At 42.1% G+C, this 19,513-nt stretch overlaps 3 protein-coding genes across 8 annotated transcripts in view; all 3 read right to left on the reverse strand.

Annotated features, from left to right (window-relative positions):
• LOC119720231 (neurogenic locus notch homolog protein 1-like) overlaps positions 1-8,716 on the reverse strand; it is a 43,116-nt gene extending 34,400 nt beyond the window's left edge. For 5 of the 6 annotated variants that reach the window (XR_005270076.1, XM_038189852.1, XM_038189849.1 and 2 more), the window contains exon 1: positions 337-420. The gene's annotated coding sequence lies outside the window, so the exon portion shown is untranslated. Of the gene's footprint in view, positions 1-336; positions 427-640; positions 706-7,454; positions 7,698-8,663 lie in introns of those variants that run through there. The other variant, XM_038189850.1, reaches the window with a different exon arrangement.
• Positions 304-5,336, reverse strand: LOC119720313 (salivary glue protein Sgs-3-like). The gene is made up of 5 exons (XM_038189954.1): positions 5,158-5,336; positions 3,399-3,620; positions 2,520-3,366; positions 641-705; positions 304-426 (listed from the first exon to the last, which is right to left on the reverse strand). The coding sequence occupies exons 1-5, from the start codon at positions 5,203-5,205 to the stop codon at positions 304-306; spliced, it is 1,305 nt and encodes a 434-aa protein (XP_038045882.1). The 5' UTR covers positions 5,206-5,336.
• Positions 8,717-9,001: 285 nt separating the features above from the next.
• LOC119720232 (extensin-like) lies at positions 9,002-10,802 on the reverse strand. Its single transcript, XM_038189853.1, has one exon. It carries the CDS (start codon positions 10,752-10,754, stop codon positions 9,009-9,011), a length of 1,746 nt encoding a protein of 581 aa, XP_038045781.1. The 5' UTR covers positions 10,755-10,802; the 3' UTR covers positions 9,002-9,008.
• Positions 10,803-19,513: the final 8,711 nt, after the last annotated feature.

A 19,513-nucleotide genomic window follows, 5' to 3' on the forward strand; every position in this document is an offset into this window, starting at 1 on the left:
CGTCGGTGCACGGCAAAACCAAATATGAAATTGTAAGTCTCTCCAACGCAGAAAATACTTATCATCTGATCAAAGATTACATTGCAATGTCATAACAAACATGTGGGTGCAAAGCAACTATTAATCAACCACAATAATCATCTCTGCCCTCACAGGTACCCAAATTATATTCTCGGTGGGGAGAAGCAATGAGTGACAAAGTGCCTTGCCCAAGGACACACACACACACACCCAGGCTGGACTGGAACCCAAAACCTGCAGGATTACCTGCAGACCACGAATTCAATGCACCAGACCAAGAGATCACGGCACTCCACAAGTCATGCTGCTACTTACATATAGAAACTCATAGAGCTCATTGCCAAAGGGAAAGAACTGCCGTGAAGTGAAGGTTGGGGAGATCCGATCCTTGGAAGGCAGATAGAACTGTTGAAGAAAAATATAAACACCGTCAACATATACTAGTAAAGAGAAATTATGAAAAGAGTTTTACAAATGTCAGTCTTTGAAATCACCGCCACATCTATCCTGCATGGGTTGAGTATAAACTCATCCGACAGATTGAATGTAAAGATTGTATTGTCTCTAGCATGAAAGTCAAGTTACTTTTTTATTGAAATAATAATTATATTAAACTCACTGATTGATAGACGGTGGAGAGTGCACTGTCTCCAGCCCCAAGGCCAAATGGAACAAGGTTAGACGCTGTTCAAATAAAGGAAACAAAAGTTAACTTTTTATATTAATGTGAGGAGAGCTTGGCAGCTTGGCTTATTTTGTAGTTTTAATTATTCGTTTTTCAATTTACGAGATCATTAAAATGATTCCTTAGTTTGGCCAAAAAAAAATAGTTCTGCTTCCGGTTTCCCTACCTACCCTATTCTGACAGCCCCTACCCTAATTTTTTTATGGGAAAAATGAGAAAAGAATACCCAAAACAATCAATTTCTACCTTTTACCCTTGACTGCATTCAGATGCCTCCATATGATCACAAACAAAAAAATTGGCCAAAAACAAAAACTCACTTCCTACCTGCCCTATTTTCGAATGCCACGTAATCGGAAGCAGAACTATTTTTTTTGGCCTTATTACAATCAGTTGGTTTGTCCAAATATTCATTAAATAATAAATTCATTTTATTTACAATGCCTTAACATTCTTTTAAATCTTCAAAGCTCATTTTTTAATTATGCAGTTCAACCAATGATTAATCCGGCTACAAGATTGATATTTGTAACTCACGTTACAAAAAAACTGACATGGCAAACATTTAAATACAGCTGCGTTTGAAAATGTCCTCATACTTTGCACCACTGTAAGAATCTTTTCAGAGGCCGTACATCATTAGGGTGTATTAGCAATTTCTAGATCCCACACCCATTTTTTGAAACTATACTGGTACATGAGTCTGGAGAGCTGAACATTGATAACACATACCAACTACCAGTAGTGGAAAGCGGTGAGCAAAAACATATATGTTTTCACAGGCAGCCATGTTGCCCTACAGAAGAAACCTTTATAAATGCAAGACTTTATTCTAAACAAATTAACTTTTGTTCAAAAAAGTGAGGGGAAAGTGGCCAAGAATCTCCTCAAATTGTACTATAGAAATTCTATAATCCTGGGATATGTTATGCATTAAAACAAAATTGTAAATGAATGAAATGGTTTGTTTCAGTGAAAAAAAAATACAGCAGCTAGTTGCAAAACCCAATTATAAAAAAAAAAATATATACATGTATCCAAGGCACAAAATCAATCAAAGTAACTTTTCCTTGTATGCATAAGGCAAAATAAAAAACAAAACATGTTTAGCGTCCCTGCCTGCTTCCTTTTTGGAGGCCACCTCTTCTTTTTTTTTAAACCCCCCAAAAATGATAAATTTTCAAAAGTGATATTTCCTTTGTTATTGCGTATCCCGCGTTACTTGCAGCCCAGCTAGTAAACTGACTTGTGATTTAATTGTGAATGGCCATGTGGCGAACTTGTCACCAACTCAACTAAAACACTGCCTGCTGTCGCTAGTACTGCTCTCAATTTGTTATAACAGTAGGACAGAAGTAGACCAGAAACCAGACTATTCCCCTGGTACTTATATTACCAAGTGTCAGGGAAATACGGCAAATGCAGAAATTCTGTACAGCACGACTAACTTCTGGCAACATGAAAATTTGCAGCCAGTGTCCTCAAATAATAATTTGTATATGGCGGGAGCTGTGTGTGATTCCCACACCCTGGTTCTAATGCTGTTTTTCTTGTATAATCATATATGTCAACTTCCATTCTTTGAAACATGTAACATCCATCAACAAAGTCATGTTCTGGGAGGCAAAGTGGAAAATGGTTTCTTATGGTAACATTTAATATTACATGTACATCAATAAAGGGTCATTTTGCACACTTTTAAGAGAGCCTCCAAAAACTTAATTGGACTTAAAAACAAATAATGAAGTGAAATCTATCTATGAAATATTGACGACTGGTTCCTTTATTGAAATAATCGGAAGTGTATATTTACATCCAAATTCAGCACAGTCTGGGCCTGTGGTTGGTGTGCCTGTGGTTGGTGGGCCGGTGGTTGGTGAGCCTGTGGTTGGTGGGTCGGTGGTTGGTGGGTCGGTGGTTGGTGGGCCTGTGGTTGGTGGGTCGGTGGTTGGTGGGTCGGTGGTTGGTGGGCCTGTGGTTGGTGGGTCGGTGGTTGGTGGGCCTGTGGTTGGTGGGCCTGTGGTTGGTGGGTCGGTGGTTGGTAGGTCGGTGGTTGGTGGGCCGGTGGTTGGTGGGCCTGTGGTTGGTGGGTCGGTGGTTGGTGGGTCGGTGGTTGGTGGGCCGGTGGTTGGTGGGCTTGTGGTTGGTGGGTCGGTGGTTGGTGGGTCGGTGGTTGGTGGGTCGGTGGTTGGTGGGGGGGTGGTTGGTGGGTCGGTGGTTGGTGGGTCGGTGGTTGGTGGGGGGGTGGTTGGTGGGTCGGTGGTTGGTGGGCCTGTGGTTGGTGGGCCTGTGGTTGGTGGGTCGGTGGTTGGTGGGCCTGTGGTTGGTGGGTCGGTGGTTGGTGGGTCGGTGGTTGGTGGGTCGGTGGTTGGTGGGGGGGTGGTTGGTGGGGGGGTGGTTGGTGGGTCGGTGGTTGGTGGGCCGGTGGTTGGTGGGCCGGTGGTTGGTGGGCCTGTGGTTGGTGGGCCTGTGGTTGGTGGGTCGGTGGTTGGTGGGTCGGTAGTTGGTGGGGGGGTGGTTGGTGGGCCTGTGGTTGGTGGGCCGGTGGTTGGTGGGTCGGTGGTTAGTGGGTCGGTGGTTGGTGGGCCGGTGGTTGGTGGGTCGGTGCTTGGTGGGTCGGTGGTTGGTGGAGGGGTGGTTGGTGGGTCGGTGGTTGGTGGGGGGGTGGTTGGTGGGCGGGTGGTTGGTGGGCCTGTGGTTGGTGGGCTTGTGGTTGGTGGGCCTGTGGTTGGTGGGCCGGTGGTTGGTGGGCCGGTGGTTGGTGGGCCTGTGGTTTGTGGGCCTGTGGTTGGTGGGCCAGTGGTTGGTGGGCCTGTGGTTGATTGGCCTGTGGTTGATTGGCCTGTGGTTGATGGGCCTGTGGTTGATGTGCCTGGGCCTGTGGTTGATGGGCCTGTGGTTGATGTGACTGGGCCTGTGGTTGATGTACATGTAAGCATTGTTCAAAGACAGAAATGGCAGACAATGTTCTTGAACTTTTAGTAAACCAGTAATCTTTATGTGGTCCAAACCAATATGCAAAACTATCCACTGCGTATTTGAATGTATCCAAAGTTATTGGATGCGAGTATTAGTCTCGGAGACGAATTATCGCAAGTTGAATTCCAACGTATATTTGCGCGCCGACCACGCCTGACACTCATGCGAAGACGCGGTGGCTATAACTTTGCATATTTTGGAAGTCGTGCATACTTCACACGCGAACCAATACAATACAGTACGCGCACACTGTGTCCCGACCACGGAGCTCTCAAAAGAGGTAAAAACGCGCCCTCTTTTGTTGGCGCACAGAGCCCATTGCTCCCCTGTCAGATATGATACACATTTGAACTAGCATAAAGGGGCATGGCAGGCAATCACCAAGGAGAAATAATGGAACGTCTAAAAAGTTGGAATGCTTAATGGAACGTTCCACTGGAGAACATCGCCTGTTCCAATTGGGAATATGCATTGTTCCCACTGCCCAGAGATGCCCAGTGACATTGGTCCATGCGTGTGCACGCTTACTCAGAAACGGCCCTCCAGTCGGCAACACGCTGGAAACACAGCACTTTCCAAAAAGGAACGTTCCCTACAAGCATGGAACTGGGAAGTTATTACAAAGAGGCCAACCAAATGAAATTTTGTTGATTTGGTAATAAGCTTATTATTCCCACCGGGAAGATGTGAATTCAATATTGGGTTTTACCCTTCACCGACATATTTTATAAACACTGTACACCAAGTGCTCCCCCGAGTGATTGTGGGGAAAAAATGTTTCATTGCAGTACCTGCTGCTATATCTGATTCTAAAAGCCAGCCGACCCCGGCAAGCTCGGTGATCGAGTGGTAAGACATCAGCGCTAGTGAGCAGAAGGTTGTGGGTTCAAGTCCCACCAGAGTGGTTTTGTCTCGCAATCACTCAGGGGCATTATAGAGTGTTTATAAAATTATATAAGGGAAGGGCTATACTCAATATTGTAACTCATGTTACAATGCATTTGAATTCCCTCATACTGTGCACTGTTGGAAGAACCTTTTCAGAGCCCTTACATCACAGGTTATCATGGTTATATGTATGCTACTATAGCAATTATTACTGTACCTGACCAAGATCGTCTCTCTGTGTCTGGCCCAAACTTTATAAAATGCAAGACTATATTTAAAACAAATGAACTAACTTTGCGTATAATTTTCAAAACCTTTGCTCAAAACAGTCAGGGGAAAGTGGCCAGCAATTGCCTCAGAATCCAAAATTTTTCAAGGGGCTCTTGTGCCGGCCCCGGACTGTAACAGCTTCAAGTTCATCACTCACATTAATAAGTCCTTCCGCAGCAAATACCACTACACTAACATTTCACCATGGCTAGAGCAGCATGTGTCACACTGATATATTGAATAACAACAACACGTTTGCATTTGTCACATGGGTTACATCTCAACATCTGTTTGTGTGAATACATCCATCTTACCTGTGACGTTGAATGTGAAGTTTGCAGAGGCCGTGCAACCACCATCATTGGTAACTGTGCAAGTCACAGTGTGAAGTCCAACTGGAAAGTCTCCTCCTGTGGTAGTCACAGCAGTTCCCCCTGCATCATCTGTACATGTTATTGGTTGACCATCAGTGTTGGTTGCATTGACTTCATCCCAAGTCACTGCAAGACTGGCTTGGCCAGCTTCAATGTACTGATCTTCAACAAACGGCACCATGAACCAGGGATATACTGTTGGTTTAAAACAAAAAAATAATATCAATATAAAAATAAAGGTACATTTGTAATTTGAAGTAACTCAAGTGTAAATGCAGCCGGCCCAATTGGGATTAGAATGCCAGGATACCAATATTCAGACTAAGTAGGATATAATAATTTCGTCGGTCGCACCACGAACCGGCGTATCTCGATTTTTTGCCAAATTGAGTTTTTGTCATTAACGTTATTATTTCATCACAGTACTCATTCTCAGAAAGTTTTATTCCAAACGGAGCTCTAATTAACTAAGAACGCTAATTAGACTGTGTGGCATATCTCTAAAAAAAGAAAAATGCTGCACCACAAAGTGGCGTTTCCCGATACGGCACTTTACACGCTAATTCCCATAGTGCTATGACGTCACAAAGGAGCGTCGACATGAACAATTAGAATTTAGCATTTCACGAACCGACGTATCTCCGTATTTGGCACACGGCCACTATTACGCGCGTTGTATAACATATGATAAACATGATAAAAATCTGTTTCACGAAGTGACGAATAACTGTGGAGCTGAATTTCAGATGCACACGGATTGCATACAATAAAGTTCAATCTATAATTTACTAGCAAAAACGAAACAGCTTGAGTTCTTAAACAGGGAGTATATGGAATGCGCCTACAAAATATTGACCGACTTAAAATCAGTTTTTCTCGAAACACAAAAAAATGCGATACGTCGGTTCGTGGTGTATTGCAATGGCATGATAAAGACTAAAAAGATAATCACCAGATCTAAAGAAAGTTTATAAACTTTATATTTACAAAAGCAATAAGAGTGTACAATGAACTTGTCATTATCCAGATTTTGTTCTTTCATCAAACAAATGACGGAAAAAAAGAAACTATGGGTCCAGACTGCATTAACTGGTTTAGACCCTCACTCGCCATAAGATATTACATTTTTGCTATATAGTTATATTTTCTCAAATTGGCAATCATAAGACAAAAAAAATATCAGTGCCTTATAGCAATATATACTAGAGATTCACGTTTGTTCAGTTACAAACGCAGAATGATTGGGCTTGCAAATATTTCACGGGACATTTTCCAGCTATTCAAGTTGATTTGTTTTGGTCAGAACACCAAAAGAATCACAAATTCTGCTTTTCCAGTGGAACAATTGTTTTTAATTTGAGTTAAAATGCATCACTTGGGGTTCAAAACAAGTTCAGATCACATTTTATTTACACGTACACGAAAAAAAAAACCACCTTAATTACTGTTTGATGACGTCATCGGTTACAATGTGCAAAATAAATATTGATTAAGATCAGAAATGATAGTTGTTCATAAAGAAGTGAAAGGAACTCAAAAAAATATTGAAATTATAATGGATCTCAGTTATATTGATAACACCTCAGTTCCAGATGGATGATGTCACAACATTTGAAAGCCCAAGTCATAAGACACATAAGATCAAATGATGATCTTGAATTTAAAAAAAGGAAAACTGATCATTTCTAAATTCTCCCTACATTAACTTTCGGTCCGATGACGTAAGGAAACCTTGCAAAGTCATTCAGCGCTTGTCATATTAATATCTAGGGGCAATCTTGCAGCATTTTGAAGGATGTTTTTTAAATTACAAAAGGTCAATAACTTTTATGTGCCGCTAGAGGACGCTCTTTTAGGTGATGACTTCATCATGATGTTTTTTTGTGTTTTGCATGCCACATTACTAAAATGCCTCCGTTTTCATATTATATTTTCATTGCACTTCCAGGAACTGACTTTGTGCCTGGATATTCAAAATATTGTCTGAGGCAATGTCTAACTGATCACAAATCATGATACGTACGTACTCCATTCATTTGAATAGTTACATTTAAAAGTAATTTTTCAAATTTTGACCTTAAATCCAGTACTCAGATACCTGGTGACATCATGATGACGTCATAAAATTGTTCACATCTTCAGACAAGGGTTCAGGATCATTCCAGAATAAAAGACAATTTACTTGAAGAATTCTAAAACAGTGATAGGGTTTGTCTGATAACTCAAATAGTTCTTACCTATCACATGGAAGGAGAAGTATGCTACAAGTTTGCCACCAGATGGGCAAATAGCACTGCAACAGACGTTGTAATGTCCTACTCCAAATAGGCCTCCTGTCAGACCCACTTGCACGATGACTCCATTTATAGTTACCGTACAATTGATATCCTCATTGGGAATGTTGGTTGCATTGACTTTATCCCATGCTACCCAAACATCTCCTTGAGATTCATCAATGCAACGATCTTCAACAACTGGCACTGTTGAGAGTTAATTAAAAGCAAAACATTTAATTTGATGGCCTCAGCTGAAGACAAATGGAAAGCACTGAGTAAAGGGTCCATACAATGTAATTTTTTTCATTCCATCCTTGTGTCCCATTTAACCTTATTTTTAATTCTTATTTTGCCATTTTCAACAATATCTTGGTGCCTTTTTGGTTTTCAAGCTAATGCAAGTTTACATATTCCTAAGCAAAAGTGTGATGTCATTTTAGGCGGATGCCTAAATGCTACAGTTATTTTAGCACCAAAAGTTGCCACAATTTGGAATATTTTGGTGTCATAAATTGTGAGGCATTCTGACAAAATCAGACAGAACTTGCAGAAGTCGAAATGAGGGTTTGCAAGTAACATTTTAATTTTTTGACCAATAGTATTTGTTGCACTTTAATTGGCCATTCTGTTGACAAGTTATGGCTGTATAAAGTTCGCCATTATCGACATATCAAAAAAGCAAAACATGTTCGTGAAAATGGAAGATGCCAATTGTTTTTCCTGAAAAACGATTATATTCCAAGATTTTTTTTTATAATTTCTTTTAAAACAAGTGTAGTAGACATATCAAGGATAACATATAGTAAATCTGAAAATCGAAATAAGTCACCTCATTCAGCTCTTTTAATTTTCACCACTACGGACTGTGCCCTGTTCCGTCTCATTTTGCCAGAATGCCTCAAAAGTTTCTTGTCTTTGGTGATTTTTTGAGTCAGTATATGGCAGTAGGCCAAGGAGCAAATGTTTCTCACAAATGTTTTCGGTGAAAACTGTTTTGGGTTCACAATTTGAACAGAAAATCCCCAAACTTAACAATGTCTTCCTGAAATAACATCACAGCAACAGCACCCTCAGCTTTCCAGAAAAAAAATGGAATATTTTGAATGTCTAATAAACTGCACTTTTCAATAAAATTCACAAGTGATCGGATGAGTATATATATATATTTACCTTCAAGAGAACATGGATCCAAAGTGGTTATGCCAGTGCTTGAGGTTGAAGTGAGAACTGTTCAAAGACAAAAATGGTAGAAACTTTTCCTGAACTTTAAACACACCGTGTACATCTAATCTCTATGATACCGTCCAAACAAATCTGAATATAATTGGTTTGTTTGGAGAGATAAAAAATTATGTCAGCAAATTGAAAAATCATATCAATAAAAGAGAGACATCTCCCCCCAAAAAAATCATATTCAAACTAAATGTGCACTGCATATACAATTTTAACAACTTTGCAAACAACATTATAAATTTGGAAAGGAAGAAGTGAGTATTATACCTATGTCTAATGTTGTCATGGAAGTTTCGCTTGGGCCTTCGGGGGTTGACTGTGGGCCTTCGGTGGTTGACTGTGGGCCTTCAGTGGTTGACTGTGGGCCTTCAGTGGTTGACTGTGGGCCTTCGGTGGTTGACTGTGGGCCTTCGGTGGTTGACTGTGGGCCTTCAGTGGTTGACTGTGGGCCTTCGGTGGTTGACTGTGGGCCTTCGGTGGTTGACTGTGGGCCTTCGGTGGTTGACTGTGGGCCTTCGGGGGTTGACTGTGGGCCTTCGGTGGTTGACTGTGGGCCTTCAGTGGTTGACTGTGGGCCTTCGGTGGTTGACTGTGGGCCTTCAGTGGTTGACTGTGGGCCTTCGGTGGTTGACTGTGGGCCTTCAGTGGTTGACTGTGGGCCTTCGGGGGTTGACTGTGGGCCTTCAGTGGTTGACTGTGGGCCTTCGGTGGTTGACTCTGTGCCATTGGTGGTTGACTCTGTGACTCCAGTGGTTGACTGTGGGCCATCGGTGGTTGACTCTGTGCCATTGGTGGTTGATTCTGGGACTCCAGTGGTTGACTGTGGGCCTTCGGTGGTTGACTCTGTGCCATTGGTGGTTGATTCTGGGACTCCAGGGGTTGACTGTGGGCCTTCGGTGGTTGACTCTGTGCCATTGGTGGTTGATTCTGGGACTCCAGTGGTTGACTGTGGGCCTTCGGTGGTTGACTCTGTGCCATTGGTGGTTGACTCTGTGACTCCAGTGGTTGACTGTGGGCCATCGGTGGTTGACTCTGTGCCATTGGTGGTTGACTCTGTGACTCCAGTGGTTGACTGTGGGCCTTCTGTGGTTGACTCTGTGCCATTGGTGGTTGATTCTGGGACTCCAGTGGTTGACTGTGGGCCTTCGGTGGTTGACTCTGTGCCATTGGTGGTTGATTCTGTGACACCAGTGGTTGACTGTGGGCCTTCGGGGGTTGACTGTGGGCCTTCAGTGGTTGACTGTGGGCCTTCGGTGGTTGACTCTGTGCCATTGGTGGTTGACTCTGTGACTCCAGTGGTTGACTGTGGGCCATCGGTGGTTGACTCTGTGCCATTGGTGGTTGATTCTGGGACTCCAGTGGTTGACTGTGGGCCTTCGGTGGTTGACTCTGTGCCATTGGTGGTTGATTCTGTGACTCCAGGGGTTGACTGTGGGCCTTCGGTGGTTGACTCTGTGCCATTGGTGGTTGATTCTGGGACTCCAGTGGTTGACTGTGGGCCTTCGGTGGTTGACTCTGTGCCATTGGTGGTTGACTCTGTGACTCCAGTGGTTGACTGTGGGCCATCGGTGGTTGACTCTGTGCCATTGGTGGTTGATTCTGGGACTCCAGTGGTTGACTGTGGGCCTTCGGTGGTTGACTCTGTGCCATTGGCGGTTGATTCTGTGACTCCAGGGGTTGACTGTGGGCCTTCGGTGGTTGACTCTGTGCCATTGGTGGTTGATTCTGTGACTCCAGTGGTTGACTGTGGGCCTTCGGTGGTTGACTCTGTGCCATTGGTGGTTGACTCTGTGACTCCAGTGGTTGACTGTGGGCCTTCGGTGGTTGACTCTGTGCCATTGGTGGTTGACTCTGTGACTCCAGTGGTTGACTGTGGGCCTTCTGTGGTTGACTCTGTGCCATTGGTGGTTGATTCTGGGACTCCAGTGGTTGACTGTGGGCCTTCGGTGGTTGACTCTGTGCCATTGGCGGTTGATTCTGTGACACCAGTGGTTGACTGTGGGCCTTCGGTGGTTGACTCTGTGCCATTGGTGGTTGATTCTGGGACTCCAGTGCTTGACTGTGGGCCTTCGGTGGTTGACCCTGTGACAAATTTAAATATGCATGTACATGTATATGGAAATTGAGTTAGGATAGATTCAGGACTTCAATGAAAAACAAAGCTCTAATTTGATGGCCTTATATGAAGCTACACAGAAAGCACTGTTTGCAATATGTACATACAAAAATGAATGTGCTACGACACCACAAAAAAATGTTAATCAATTCGACAGCTGCCAATTCGTTTTTTATTTTACAGTATTATTACCAAAGTGTAATGATGTAAATATGACCGAACACGTATGTTGCCTAACTGGAAACCAGTTTGTTTTTAAAGCAAGTTGAAAAAAACATTTCACACCAGGCTAATGTCAATGTTTGATTATACAAAAAGCATCCAGATTACTGCAAGTCTGTTGACAGACAGAATTGGGCTTCCAAATTCTGACATAAAGGGTATACTTTGTACAAAACACGGGAAAGTATTCCTGATGTTACCACCTGATGTTAGTTACAGGCAACATAAAGCCTTGTCATGCTTGTTCAAGACTGTGCATTAATTGATGTGCATAATGAATGGGACCGACGTTCCTCTTAATACAACATTCTGATGTAATAAACATTTTTGCTAGGTCCTACTGAGTTAATACCGTACTAGGTATTATCAAGAAACGAGAGTCAGCTGTATATTGACAAATGTTTAGATTGCTGTGGCGGTGGAGGTCTCTATCAGCAAGATGAATCAAATCCAGTCTGGTGCTCATCAAACAAAAGAGGGCGCGCTTTTACCACTTCTGAGAATCCCTTGGATGGGACACTGTGTGTGCACACTGTAATTCGCGCACAATTTTTTTATCCTGAATGTGCACAAAGAAGCCAAGCCACTGAATCTATTGCGCGTGAGCATCAGGCTATGTTGGTGCGCGAAAACGTTCGAATATGTTCAAATTAAACTTGCGATAGTCTCGCAGACTAATCCCCAACTCCAATAACTTTGGATTATTGGAAATACGCAGTGAATGGATCAGAAACCAGTCTAGGTCTCCCCCAACTCTCCTTTTCTGGCCGTTGATGGGGTACTTGTGCACAGAGACCACTGGCAAAGCTACCAAGGAAATTCCGAGCGTACTGGTACCTTACGCGTGCTGTATGCAAGCTAATGCATGCATGTGAGGTATGCTCTGATTTCCCGGGGTAGCACTGCCAATATTGCCAAGACTGGATTGGATTAATCTTGTTGGTAGCAACCTCGCTTGCCATGGACCAGAAGAGTAATAAAATCCAAATCCAGTTTTGGATCAAGACTACACTTTAATACACTATATCAGAGGTGACAGAGAGAGCTAGGTATCATCTCATTTTGGTAAGATCTTGAATTAAAAGCCAGATTTATCAAAACAACCAAGCCAATATCAGCAACACACTTCATTTTTAAGTGTCTGCATTTAAATTTGCAGCCCCACGGTAATGGGGAAACAAACAAACAAGTAAACTTAACTGAGAATGCATAAAAAAAAACAGAAAACAGCACTGTTCCTACAACCTTTCTCTTTCTCAATGATGAGTAAAAAAAAAAAAAATTGAACAATGACTGAAAACAAAAGACACTTGCCAGAGTTCTTAGCAAGTCCTCAACATCAAGTCTCAAGTCAAGTCCCAAGTATTCAACAGCAAGTATCTGTATCTGTATAACTATTATTATGGTTGGCAAAGCATCCCAGGGGATACATCACACCGACTTAGAGAGAAGACAATGAGAAGAAATTACAGTTTTATAGGTGCTAGGATCAGCCTAGAAGATATTCAGGGGAAAACCCACGGAATCAGATAGGGCCTGAAAACCCAATCCACATATTGGCCCAGGCGGGATTCGAACCCGGGTCACAGCAGTGGAAGGCGAGGAAAGTACAGCTACACCAACCTGACTCCCAAAGTATCAAGTCAAGTCCCAAGTCTTCAATTGCAAGTGTCAAGTCAGATCCCAAGACCTAAATCAACACCTGATGAGTCATCAATAGTATCATGTATGTACGTTTTATACATTCACATGAACTGTTTATTGACATTTCTTCATGCTAAGTCACTCATGCTCAGATATAATCCAACTGGCTGTTAGTGGGCGTGGCTTAAGTCACTACCTACCAATGCTACATGTTGATTGGTTAATGCATCCCCCATTCTTTGGTAAATGCTGTGCATTTATTGTATGGGGATCATATTGGCCTACATAAGGCAAAGTGGTAAAGTGGTAACACCATTTCTTCGCTTGTATTGGGTGGAACCAAAGATGATCATGTGTTTGCTGTATATGTCTATGATTAAATTGTTGCTAATTAAAGGTGTAGTCTCCACCAAAGCCACCGGTCAGCCATCTGAATCCTGAGTGAAAAGTTTGCACTGTGATTTTCAGCTTCAATGTCGTTAATATAAGTACCACGTACACGACAACACGCTCAACACCTCAATCATACTGGCGTCAATGCACAAAACTTCGAAGAAGAAATCAATCACTGCTATTTGGTCACGTGAACGTGGAAATTTAAATTTCCACGTGGTTATTGGCCCTAGACCCCGAGAGAGCGGTCAAGCTACATCGGCGGTAGAGGGCGCTATAGATAAGATGGTGCGGGCGCACTAAATAATAATATCGAAAGTATTCGGAACAGGCTACACCGGAAGAGAAAACTTTTTGTTTCTAAATCAAAAAAGAGGGCCTCCTCTTTTATCGAGAAATCGCAACGCCTACTTACTTATGTTCATATTCATCTCACAAAAGTTGATTCGAAAACTATGAGCAAAATGCCCAAAAAGGAAAAAAAAAGGAAAGAAAAATGTCCAAACGGGGTAAGGGACAAAGAAAGTGCAAACACATCAGTCTCGGTCTCTGCCGCGGTGGTAAGCATTGAAATTGATATGCATGGATGATTGCTGCGCTTGCGTTTTGCATTTTATTTGTTGTTTTTTCAAGCACATTGTTGGTATGTGAGGGGGTGAAACTTTTAGAAACGAGTTCAATGGATAACCCAGATACGCCCAGAGAGAACTTTTCGCCGTGTTTCTGAGCCGATCTCACGCTTTATTTGGAATATCATTGTGTAGATTACACAATTTACAGGCTTGGGCAAGCGAGGCATTTCGGTAGATGGGAATCGTTGAGCATGCGCACCGATAGCAGGGGCGGGGTTTAGAAGAATTAGGGGGCATAGGAATTATTAGCAGCATCGTATAAGAGTTTACAAGACGGAAATGGTTAATGCCAATTGTTGATTTAAAATGCCATGGTCCAGTGGTTACGGTGTTTGACTCATGTACGACGGTGCGTGGTTTCGAACCCTGCCCTTGGGCAAGACATTCAACTTTGCCTCTATCTCTCCACATAGGAGTATTGTTGATACGATGGAAAGCGCTATATAACCTAGGCTAAGCATTACAATTTAATTTGTAATTTTACTTATTCTCGAAAGTGCAAATCAGGCCTGGTGCAAATGAAGTTGAACGTAAGGTGGGGGGGGGGGGTCTTGTGAAAAGAAAATATTCATGATGCCTTAGACTGGTCAATATCGGGCCTTTTACAATCACTGAGGGAGGATCGGAGGATATCAGGAGGATACATTTCACATGAATATTCAGTGTACATGTAATAATCTAAAATGAATATTCATATCATAAACACGGGGTACATTATGATATTCTATATTGCTTAGAAATAGCTTTTTTGATGACTATTAATACTAGCATACGTGGAGCGGCCGCGTGACGCGTATAACTCCAAAGTTTCGGCATCGCGTGAGGGGAAATTATGCGTATAATGTCAAATGCATGAACGAAGCACAAAGGCCTCGTGTGCCCACACTGTCTCATGAAGTTCGATCACCTACACTTTTGGCGTCGTAAATACTGTAAAATGGTTTGTGCTGATGTGACGGATGAATGAATGCGATCTTTTGTGGTACATAACCGAAGCTATTCCCGCCGGAGGACGGAACCTCACTAAAACTCGCTGGTTATTTGTTCAAATTTCAATCGAGTTCAAAGTTTATTCCGGTAACACCCAAAAAAGCATTATGCTCGCATAATGCATTCTCCGATGGGAAAAAAATGTGGGAAGTCAACTAGTATAAGCGGGGCTTGCAAAAATAATTGACTTCAGAACCAACAAATTTATCTGAACAGTTTACGCCCCGTGTATTCGACATGGAAATTATAGTACCGAAAACGCCTCAAACTAGTTGATTGAATTATGAACTGAAAACGAATGCGAAGAACACAAGAGCAATTAAAAAATTGAGTTAAAACTGTCCATCTAACGCAAGCAGCTAGCTATATCGCACCATCGATTACTTTAGGTTTGGCATAGACTTTTGAGCATTTTGTGAGCTATTTAAATTATTTTCTGATACTGTACATGCACAGAATGACGTTGATAATCGAAGCAGTAAAAAACGCATACGGATCCAACCAAATTGACGGGGTGGGAATGGAGGGCTTGCCCTATTTCCACGTTGCACTTAAATCAGATTGGCTTCACCTTCCTTACTTGTAACACTATTCAACGTGTGATTGTTGTAAAGACATTTATGTCATTATCAATGATTATTCTATTTAACTTTTAAGCATTGCAATGTCAAAAATGAAATTGGGCAGATTCAGATTATTGGTTCAATGTTCTGAAGTAGCAAGCAGCCAGGGGGGGCACTTGCCCCCCCCCCCCCCTGGAAAAGCAAAAAAAAAAAAAAGAAGAAGAAGAAGAAAAAGAAAAGAGAAAAAAGAAAAGAAAAAGAGGCGCGAAGACAAAGTGGTGTAAATTTAATGAGTTGGGTGGGGGGGGGGCAAAATGTCCCTTCCCCCCTCTAAAACTGATAAATCGAGAATATGTTGAGAAATGCAAGCATTTTTGGCCAATTTTTTTTTTGCCCCCCTCTAGAAAAAATCCTAGCGACGCCCATGATCTCAACACCCCAACACCCCCTCCCCCAATTCAGCGGCTGACTAATGGTATGAAGCTATAGTAAAATCGGGCCGAAATAATAAATGGAATGTTAAGTTCCTTAAATTATTCTCAAATTGCAGATGAAAGCATCATAGGTTCCAAGTTTTCGGGAGGGTGGGGGATCTCCGGACTCCCTACCAAGGCGTCCTTTCGACACCATTCACTCACCCCCTTCCTGTTTCATGATAGATCCGCCCCTAAAAACGCTAAACTGCATGACTGACTATAAGCAGGAAGGTAATGTACCAGACCATCTGTCAAACTGTCCCGCTTGATACAGAGTCAGTCTCCTGACAAACCGAGAGATAAAACCTCCAACTCTCAAATTTCCCCCTTTTTAATCTCCAACAACAACATTCAATGGAACACAGTTGGAAATCCAATAGCATCTAATACAGCTCACGGTGTAACCCAGAAACGCCCAAATATTAATAGTCTGTCACTACACCGTGACCGGTTTCTAAAACTTGGATCCGGGATTATATTCAGATTGACACAACAAAGTATGAATGCCATAAGACTGCCCTGGAAACGAAATATTTCAGTTGGTTTATACAAATGTATAATTGGAAATTTGTCCAGGGGTCAGGTTGTGCACGCTGTCTCGCTCTAGAAATTGTCCTGCGAGCAATAATTAGCTTAGTCTGAGTATCACCCGTTATCCACGGAGCCAAGGCCGTGTCCGAAACGGGCTTCCAGAGCTACAGCTACGTCTATTGTCAGCGCGTCCCCGCGTATTTTCAATGGGCGCGGACCTAGACCTAGCTCTAGACAGTAAGGATGCAGCCTAAACTTAGTCCTGTACAACGTATGATTTGTCTTGACATACAGAATACAATGTATGTACGCCGCGCGCCAGCCAATCGGATTCGACTTTACTACATCGTGACGTCATTTCATTTTTAAATCTGGACTAAAATTTGGTTAGATTGGTCAATTCGAATGCAGTGTTTTGTAATACAACAGCCGGGCGCGATATCGCGTAACATAATTAATACAGAGCGCGTGACACATTGTGTGACGCGCAACTGGTGAATGACCGAAGACCCGATATAGAAAGCACCCGCGATTGGTCAAACTCTAGGCGGTCAAGAGGCGGGGTCTTGCCTAATTAATCAGCGAATCTGTTCATGCATAATAGACTTATGGCTTTCGCCATTACATAGACTATAATTAGCTCTACTCCGTAATAACATAATTTGAATGTTAAGTTCCTTAAATTATTCTCAAATTGCCTCAGAATGCAGAAGCAAGCATCTTAGGTTTTAACGTTTCATCCCCGGACTCCCTAGCAAGGCGTACCTTCGGCACGCATTCACTCACCCCCCCCCCCAACCCCCCGTTCCATGACAGCTAGATCCGCTCCTGAAACGCTTTATTAATTTATTTATCATACGAAACTGACCGACTATAAGCACAACGGTAATGTACCAGCACCGTTTGATACGGAGTCAGGCTAAGACAAGAGTCAGTCACAAACCGAGAGATACATTCTCCTCTCAGAGAAAAATTGCGTTCAATATTCCAATGAAAATACAGTCTTCAATTGCAGGTGCAAACACATTAGTTTATTGATTTTTAATTTGTTTTAATTTCTTTTGGTAATGAAACGGAAGGAACTAGTAAAAGACAATGAAAAAATAAGGAACTTCCATTTGAAGAGGTGGGAGGGGCAAAATTATAAGGTAAATCCGCGGGATCAGGTAGGAGCAGACAACCCACGCGCGGCTTGGTGGGGAATCTAACTCGAGTCACACACTGGGCTGGAAGGGTACCATGAAAAGTACCATGCACGGGGCTAAGCTATCAGACTTCCTTTCCAGAATCGGGCTTAAACAATGTCGGGCAACAAAATACATGTACAAGCGTTCTTAGAGAGGTTCCCCTTTTTTCAAAAAAAAAATATTTAGTTGAGAAAATGAAAACTCAGTCCACGGCAGCCAGAGAGTTTAGGGGCCGCTCAGGCTCCCATCAGAGCAATGTAGGGTCTATGGTTTAGGTTACTTTGTTCTTGCCAAAATGTACCCCTTAAAATATCAACTCGTTTCGTTTTATAGCAACATCTATAGGTAAAAAGATCTTCACATCAATAAGTTCTGATTTCAAACGGGATTCCTTAAATCCTGAAATCAGGAAAATTCTTGACAAGTCTCACCTCTGCTTGCACGTCGAATGTTTACAATCTTACTGCATTGTATTTTTTGTTGAGCCCCTTCCATTGGACTTAAATGGAACATCAAATTTGATTTAAGTCCAATACGAATTAGCAAAGACCCGCTTTTATTTCGACATTCAAAAGTTGAGCTGCAAACATAGATGAAGTAGATTCAAAATTATCATTTGATTGGGGAAATGGAACTCTTCACAGAAAGTGGTGAGATTTGGCTCTGAAATTTCGCATTTTTAGCTGTTGATATTCTTCATTAAAATATGGGAAGAGTTACAGGGAGAATAGTTACAAAAATTGAGAATATAGAGTGACAAGTAAACCAACCGCGAAACAATCAAAACAGTTTGGAATTTATTTTCAGACTTGGACTATTTCTGGTGGATGTGTTCGAGCGGGAGAGTACGTCCGAGCGATTGAGCGAGTCCGAACGAGATCATGTGCTGCACTGGTCGAGTGATCGGGCCGGCAACTCGCCCTGTAGGACGCACCCTAACTCGCAAATGTTCGCACGAGTAGTATTTTTCTTGGAGGGTGGGGGGGGGGTTGACACTTCAAGTAAAAGCTGCTTGTTGACTTATTTTGTCTCTGAAACATAACTGATCTAATCTAAAAGAGGTCCCTAAAGGTCTCGGGGAAACGTCTTGGTTAAATCAGTGCATTCTACCATGGTGCACGCTGAAGTGAAAAGTGTTTTATCAAAAACTGTATCGTACAAGTTTTTTTCTCGACACGCTCTTAATATTTTACCAGCCAAATGCTGCATTTGGATTAAGACGGAGCCAGTGTATTACCCTATGATTAAGTCTAAATGCGGCCGGGTTATGAGAGCACGTTTTTACATGAGGAAGATCTATTCATAGCAAAAACACATACTGTATAATTATTTTATAAACAGAATCAGTTTGGAAATTGATTAGTATACGACACTCATTTAAGCTGCCGCTCTTATATACTACATGTAGGGCCTATTTCGTATTCGGATAATAAATCCACCCAGTTGTGCAGAACTGTCAAAACTTAATTTTCCTCCGACAAGATACTGCAATTGCGTTTGAAATCCATTAACTTGGACACGTTTGGTACTCAACGGAGCAGTTAAGTTTAGCGAATTTAAAACGATACTTTGTAACTAATAGTCGGAAATGGTTTTGAATATCACAACAAATGCACAACTTCATATTAAGTTTAAACTAAAAAAGCCAATTGATATAAAGGTAATAAACTTACAGTGTAATCCTTAACACATGGATTATCAAGTTACATAAATTATGGCAAGATGGATTTTTGTGATCGTGAGCAGTGGAACTTTTTTGTACGAAAACAAACGCATGTTGATATGACCACTATTCGCAAGTTTTGAACGAATTGTTTCATTCATTTGAATTTTTCTTAAATGTTAGCAATTTTCTTTGCATCTTGAACAATCGGTAAGACGAAAAACGATAAAGACGCGATTTTTCGAGTTTCACCTCGACAAATGGATTTTTTTTCAATGGCTAATTTGTTAGAATTATAAAAGTAATTCACGTTTGAAATAGACATCGAACGAAAAAAATCCAAATTTTAGTAATATTTCTTTACAATAAT

This window comes from Patiria miniata, unplaced genomic scaffold, assembly GCF_015706575.1.
Source record: "Patiria miniata isolate m_02_andy unplaced genomic scaffold, ASM1570657v1 HiC_scaffold_9, whole genome shotgun sequence".
Taxonomy (NCBI): domain Eukaryota; kingdom Metazoa; phylum Echinodermata; class Asteroidea; order Valvatida; family Asterinidae; genus Patiria; species Patiria miniata.